The sequence below is a fragment of the Microcaecilia unicolor genome, chromosome 2, assembly GCF_901765095.1.
Source record: "Microcaecilia unicolor chromosome 2, aMicUni1.1, whole genome shotgun sequence".
Classification (NCBI taxonomy): domain Eukaryota; kingdom Metazoa; phylum Chordata; class Amphibia; order Gymnophiona; family Siphonopidae; genus Microcaecilia; species Microcaecilia unicolor.
In genome coordinates this window covers 247,416,626-247,423,816 of record NC_044032.1, presented here as the reverse complement: position 1 = coordinate 247,423,816, position 7,191 = coordinate 247,416,626, and the positions used below count along the sequence as shown (strand labels likewise).

At 41.7% G+C, this 7,191-nt stretch overlaps 1 protein-coding gene across 1 annotated transcript; it reads right to left on the bottom strand.

Moving 5' to 3' along the window:
* Positions 1-5,988: 5,988 nt before the first annotated feature.
* Positions 5,989-6,924, bottom strand: LOC115461933 (olfactory receptor 1-like). Its single transcript, XM_030191984.1, has one exon. It carries the CDS (start codon positions 6,922-6,924, stop codon positions 5,989-5,991), a length of 936 nt encoding a protein of 311 aa, XP_030047844.1.
* Between the last annotated feature and the right edge of the window lie 267 nt (positions 6,925-7,191).

The following is a 7,191-nucleotide window of genomic DNA, read 5'->3' as shown; positions in this document are numbered from 1 at the left end:
GATGTTTTTTTCTTGGAGCTGTTTTACCCCTAATGGGAATTTTTCTAAGCATGGTCATGCCAGCTATCTGATGTTTATGAATCAATGACATTTATAAAGTCTTTGCTTTGTTCATCTTCTCTTAAGAGTCCACTTTGTGGTGAACTTCAATGTGGATCTTCTGCTTCTTTCACTTGTGGAATTTGGGTGGACCTACAAATTTCAGAAGGGAAATGAATGTCTATGTCAAAAATTATTGATGTCTCGATTTACACTTGCTACCCATGATGTCTAGGTTTCAGAAAGATGCTCCTATCGAGTAGCGATCCACTGGAAGGATTAGGGGAACCCCTTAATCACCTAGTGGATGATTCACCCACCCCCTACTACAGAAAGTGGAAATCACAAAGATTATGTCTCTCTGATTGCTTCAGAGAAAATAAACATTTATGTTTATATAAAGGGTAATATAAAAAGCTATATTCTGTCATAAGTTGCTATTTTATAACATAAGCATGTAAAAAAGCCTATAAGATCAATTATGGGTGGATAATATTGGCATTGCTGCAATAGTGCCTATATATATTTTGCTATGGTGAAGTGATAAAAGAAAAATGGGTGGTAGGGGAAAGATATATACTCGATAGGAAAATAATTTGATTATTTTGCAATGTGAGTCTTATAAAGACTTAGCAATTAAAAATTAAAATTAATGAAATTGATGCATTGAATTAATTAGTTAACAAATTAATTAGCAAAAAGGGGTTAACAAAATAAGAGATTACTGGGAAGAGATTTTCAGGTTTAGTAAGGCATCCAAATTAGAACAAAAAGAATGGTGACTTCAGAGTATGTAAATTTTGGTTTGTTTTTTAAGGTTGGGGCAGAGCAAAAGAGGACGAGAAAGTCAGGAAAACTGGCGGGCTCCGGGCTGAGGAGAATTGATGGGCGGCAAGGAGGAAAGCTAGTTGAGGGAACTGAATCAAGAAATTACATCCCACCCAATCCCTCCCAAAATTTAGAAGAGTGATGGTTGGGATTGGGATCTTGGGAAATTTTGTAGTTGGGATAGTGAGGTTTAAGGATGTTAAAAGGGGTAGTTTAAGTCGCAGCTGCGGTAATTTAAATGAGAATTTTTCAAGCAGGCTTCATTTAAAGACAATGAGCTTACTGGCTATATGAATTTTACAGTGTAATCTGCTTGTGTGCGAAACCGCCAGAAGTAGAAGTGAGGCCTTGACGTCACCGCAAGTCTCACTTTACAAGGTGGTTCATGGAGTATTAATACATTTGGCTCCGACTAGCTTTATAAAAGGTTATAAGAAAAGGGATTGATGTTCCAGGGGTCAGGTTGGACTGGAGTGTCCCACTGCTGTTGCTCTCACCTCCTCTGACTGCTACAGAACAGCTCCTTTCTTATACTGCACTTGACCCATTCAGGGTCTGGAAGTGTTTCTTGGATTAGGAGTAGTTAAGAATCCTCAAAAATCCATTGGGACAAAGTTGGGATTATCACCCAAGCTTCCTCCTCCAGGCATATCCTTCAGTGGTCTCATCTCCTCAGGGCTTAAAGTTACTTCAAGCTGGGTTTCTTCACCTGGGTAGAAGCAGCAGGGAAGCTCAAGCTCTGTTGAAGTGAGGGAGGAGGTCTCAAAGCACCTCTTCAGTCTTCCCTCGATGATTCAACATTGTTGATTGACAGTAAGCAAAAAAAAATCAAAACCTGGTTCAAATTGAACTTCTATTAGCAGTGTCTAGTCATAGGGCATCATCTTGAATCCTGTCCCTGATTGCTTTCCAACCTTGTAGACACACCTACTAATCGTCATTGTCTTTAGTTGCCAAAGCAATAATTTGCTAGTTTTATTAGCATGCTCATAAAAGTGTCATTTGATTAGTTCCATGTGTTTTGACATGTAGGAATTTTCTGAAGAGTCAATTTCACATCCAAGTTTTTATCATAATTTAAGGTAATTTCTTCCCTACATATCGGATTTCCAAAGCTGCTCTATGTTGGTTAAGACTGAACACAGTTTGGCCTGTCTCTTTTTTTTAGAAGCAGTAGTTTCTGTTTAGCACCATCTTTTACATTCGAAAGGTCAAGACACTTATCAAGCTAGCAGGCTCTGGAAATCTAAATCTAAATTTTAACCAACCACTAACTAGATAACTAACCAGATTAAGTTAAACATGGTTAAAGTGAAACTGGACATTCAGCACTGGCCAGTATCCAGGTACTGGTTCTATGTATCCAATGTAAAATTAACCACAGTAGCTAGCATTTTGACTAAATGATGAATACCACAGTTTAGATTGCATTGCCATTCTTGAATTATCACAAGGCATGGGCAGAAGCGATTAGGGATGCAGTAAGTTAGATTTGTAAATGGGACCCACCTATGTCCCAGCCATGCTGTGCTCCTGTATACACCTCCTTACCCTGTGTATACTTCCTTACACTAATTAGAAAATGAATGGCATAAAAATACAAAACTTAAAGGGTGGAATATTTGCATGTAGATTGGCTGAACCAACTAAGGCCGGTGCTAGGATGGCTTGTAGGTCTGAGTTCCACATATAGCAATCCAGTTTAGGATGGGTTGGAGAGAGCTTTGACAGAAACTCCATTAATTTGGAACTTGAAGATAGTGCTGGGCAGACTTTTACACTCTCAGGCTTATTTTCGAAAGAGAAGGGCGCCCATCTTCTGACACAAATTGGGAGATAGGCGTCCTTCTCTCAGGGTCGCCCAAATCGGCATAATCGAAAGCCGATTTTGGCCGTCCTCAACTGCTTCCTGTCGCGGGGATGACCAAAGTTCATGGGGGCGTTTCATCACCGTAGCGTGATTAGGAGATGGGCGTCCTCAGCTGATAATGGAAAAAAGAAGGGCGTCTCTGATGAGCACTTGGACGTCTTTACTTGTTCCATTTTTTCTTGCGAGCAAGCCATGAAAATGTGCCCAAACTGACCAGATGACCACCGGAGGGAATCGGGGATGACCTACCCTTACTCCCCCAGTGGTCACTAATCCCCTTCCACCCTAAAAAAAAACTAAAAAAATGTTTTGCCAGCCTCTATGCCACCCTGAAATGTCATACCCAGCTCCATGACAGCAGTTTGCAGGTCCCTGGAGCAGTTTTAGTGGGTGCAGTGCACTTCAGCCTGGTGGACCCAGGCCCATCCCCCCCAACCTGTTACACTTGTGGTGGTAAGTGTGAGCGCTCGACAACCCACTGTACCCACATGTAGGTGCCCCCCTTCACCCATACGGGCTATGGTAGTGGTGTACATTTGTGGGGAGTGGGGTTGGGTGGGGGGTTGGGGGCTCAGCACCCAAGGTAAGGGAGCTATGCACCTGGGAACAATTTGTGAAGTCCACTGCAGTGTCCCCTAGGGTACCCAGTTGGTGTCCTGGCATGTGAGGCGGAACAGTGCACTACGAATTCTGGCTCCTCCCACGACCAAAGGGCTTGGATTTGGTCGTTTTTGAGATGGGCGTTCTCGGTTTCCATTAGGGCCAAAAACCGGGGATGACCATCTCTAAGGTCGACCATCTCAACATTTAGGTCGACCATCTCTAAGGTCAACCTAAATGTTGAGATTTGGGCGTCCCCGACCGTATTATTGAAATGAAAGATGGACGCCCATCTTGTTTCGATAATAAGGGTTTCCCCGATCCTTTGCGGGGCCGCCCTGCAAGGACGCCCTCAGGAAAACTTGGGTGCCCCATTCGATTATGCCCCCCCATGTGTCCCGCAAATCACAAGGCAGATTTGGATGGGCTGGAGTTGGCTTTGATGGATACTCCAGTAGTTGGAACATAAAGACAGAGCTGGGTGGACTTCTTCAGATTATGTCCCAGAAACACCAAATAAATACCATGATCAAGTATATAATATCACGTTCATTGTTGATTTAATCTCGAATTGATAATGAATATGACTGTTGGGCAGACTGGATGGACAATTCAGGTCTTTATCTGCCGTCAATTACTATGAAATTATTTTACTATGTTACTCTCTTTGTGTGCTATGCAGGTTACTCATATTGGTATAGAATTGTGCTTAGTGTGGCATGCAAGCATGAGTAAATATATGCCAGTATTCCCAACATTTATGCAGCTAACAAACACATAAAACTATGGTGCCTAGATTATACATTGGCCCCCTAGGCTATTTGTAAACATATGCATGTTATACAATAAACATGAAAAAGTACAATTCCACCTCTTCTCAGCCCAAATTTCAGGTAAAAAAATGAGTGCATTATTGAAGAATTATGCTCCCTATTGAAAATCAATGTGTGCTACTGATAATATGGCAATCCAAAATGAAAGCATTTTACATCAAAACAAAACAGAGGAAATCAAAACATGACAAAAACAAAATAAAAAATTGCAAAACTCCAATACATATCCCTAGAAGACATCAGACAATTTGAGATGAGAAAAAGACACAGGATAAAAACAGATTTCAATGCCATTTCCAGTTCTTTCCCTTGTGGAAAAAGACCATTTAAAAACTGTCACCGCAAGGCATGTAGATATGCACACATTTACCATAGGCATTCCCAGGGCAGGTCTAGGACTGAATGTGAACATAGTTACAGAATTTGGAGTGACTTTTTCCTTTGGCTATTTTCAACTTGAACACACAAATACACATACCTTCACTTTGAAACTAATATGTGGAGGGGCATAATTGAACGAAAACGTCTATCTCCATGGGCGTTTATCTCCGAGAACGGGTCCGTGAAGGGGCGGACCGAACAGTATTTTCGAAAAAAATAGACGTCCATTTTTTATTTGACAATTTGTGAGCTGGGCATTTTTGTTTTTCAGTGATAATGGAAAATGAAAGCGCCCAGCTCAAAAATGAATAAATCCAAGGCATTTGTTCGTGGGAGGGGCCAGGAGTCGTAGTGCACTGGTCCCCCTCACATGCCAGGACACCAACCAGGCACCCTAGGGGGCACTTTTACAAAAACAAAAAAAAGGTAAAAGAGCTCCCAGGTGCATAGCATCCTTCCCTTGTGTGTTGAGCCCCCCAAATCCCCCTCAAAACCCACTGCCACAAGTCTACACCATTACTATAGCCCTAAGGGGTGAAGGGGGGCACCTACATGTGGGTACAGTGGGTTGGGGGGGTTGGACGACTAAGCATTAAGCAGCACAATTGTAACAGGTAGGGGGGATGGGCCTGGGGCCACCTGCCTGAAGTCCACTGCACCCCCTAACAACTGCTCCAGAGACCTGCATACTGCTGCCAGGGAGGTGGGTATGACATTTGAGGGTGAAAATAAAAAGTTGTGAAACATCATTTTTTGTGGTGGGAGGGGGTTAGTGACCACTGGGGGAGTCAGGGGAGGTCATCCCCGATTTCCTCTGGTGGTAATCTGGTCATTTAGGGCACTTTTTGGGGCCTTATTCATGAAAAAACAGGGTCCAGGAAAACTGCCCTAAATTCTAGCTACAAACGCATACTTTTTTTCCATTATTGGCGAAAGGCACCCATCTCTCCTCGGCCGATAACCACGCCCCAGTTCCACCTTCGCCACGCCTCTGACACGCCCCTGTCAACTTTGAACGCTTCCGCAATGGAGTGCAGTTGAAAACGTCCAAAATCGGCTTTCCATTATACCGATTTATTCGTTTTTGTGAGATAAACGTCTATCTCCTGATTTGGGTCGAAATCTAGGCGTTTTTCTCTTTCAATTATAAGGTGGAAAGTCTGCATATAGAAAGGATCCATAAATTTGCAACTGTGCAAGCAATATGAAAATTTTCCTTCACAGAATTCGGGCTTAACTTGATCTTCTAGCAGCAAAATTGTATGATAACTTAAAAATACACAAAACAAAAACAAAAACACACAAAAAAACTTTGCTGGTAGCAAGAACCAAGATGGAATATATGTCTCCTCCATCTCACTATTAATTTGAAGTAGGAATCAAATGGGATGCAAAATGTCTTTTGATTTGTAAATTGGACTATTTCTTAGTAAGTGTTTACACTAAGGATGACAATATTGTTTTCTGTAAGGCTTGTTTCAATGCTGTTTTCACATCTCGATTTCTCAGACTGTAGATGAATGGGTTGAGCATGGGAGATACCACATTGTACATCACACTGGAGATCTTGTCTTTTTCCATGGAATAACTAGAAGAAGGCCTGAAATACATAAAAATAACTGTCCCATAGAAAAGCAACACCACTGTGAAGTGGGAGGAGCAGGTAGAGAAGGTCTTTAGTCTTCCACCAGTGGACTGAATCTTAAGAATGGCAGAAATGATGCGTATGTAGGAAATCAGTATAATCAGGAAGGGAACTACTGCTAGCAGTGAGACCTCACTGAAGATCACTAGCTGATTGATGGAGGTATCTGTGCAGGAGAGCTCTATCAGTGGGGTAAGGTCACAATAGAAATGCTGAATCTTGATGGACTTGCAGAAGGACAGACGGTGTACCAACATTGTCTGCAACAAGGAATTCAGAATACTGATGATCCAACAAGCAGCTGACATGCTTAGACATACTTTCTTGTTCATAATTGTGATATAATGCAGTGGATTACATATGGCAACATAACGGTCATAGGCCATAATAGACAGAAGTATGCATTCTGCACAGGCCAAAACAAGAAAGAAATATAGCTGGGCAATACAATTATCGTAAAAGATGGTTTTCTTGTTAGAGATGAGGTTGCTTAACATTTTGGGGACAGTAACTGAAGTGAAACACATGTCAACGAACGACAAATTACAGAGGAAAAAATACATGGGGGTATGCAGCTGGGAACTTCCAATAATAATTGAGATCATGGTTCCATTGCCCAACAGGTTGATCAGGTACATGACCAGGAAAACTGCAATGAGGAGACCTCTTAGCTCTGCATATTCTGTGATGCCCAGTAGAACAAATTCTATCACTTCTGTTTTGTTCATCTGATCTGCTTCTATTTCTGGCTGCAAAAATCAAAATAAATATTAGGTTATGAAAATGATGTCAGAATGAGAATGATAGCTATTATTTCTCTTTGAATATTAGAAGCCACAGCATACAAATACCTGCTATCTGTGCGGGTGGCTGACTGGGAGGGGGGGGGGGGATAAATAGCAGGTGCACAGTTGAAACTCAATTTTATGTACACTATTTGAGCAACATAAAGAAGGCCATAGAAATATCTATTTTCTCCAAGTCTTAACAGTTTC

What these genes read in the sequence shown, in the direction of transcription:
- LOC115461933 (XM_030191984.1), bottom strand. Translation starts at nt 6,924, where the DNA reads ATGAACAAAACAGAAGTGATAGAATTTGTTCTACTGGGCATCACAGAA.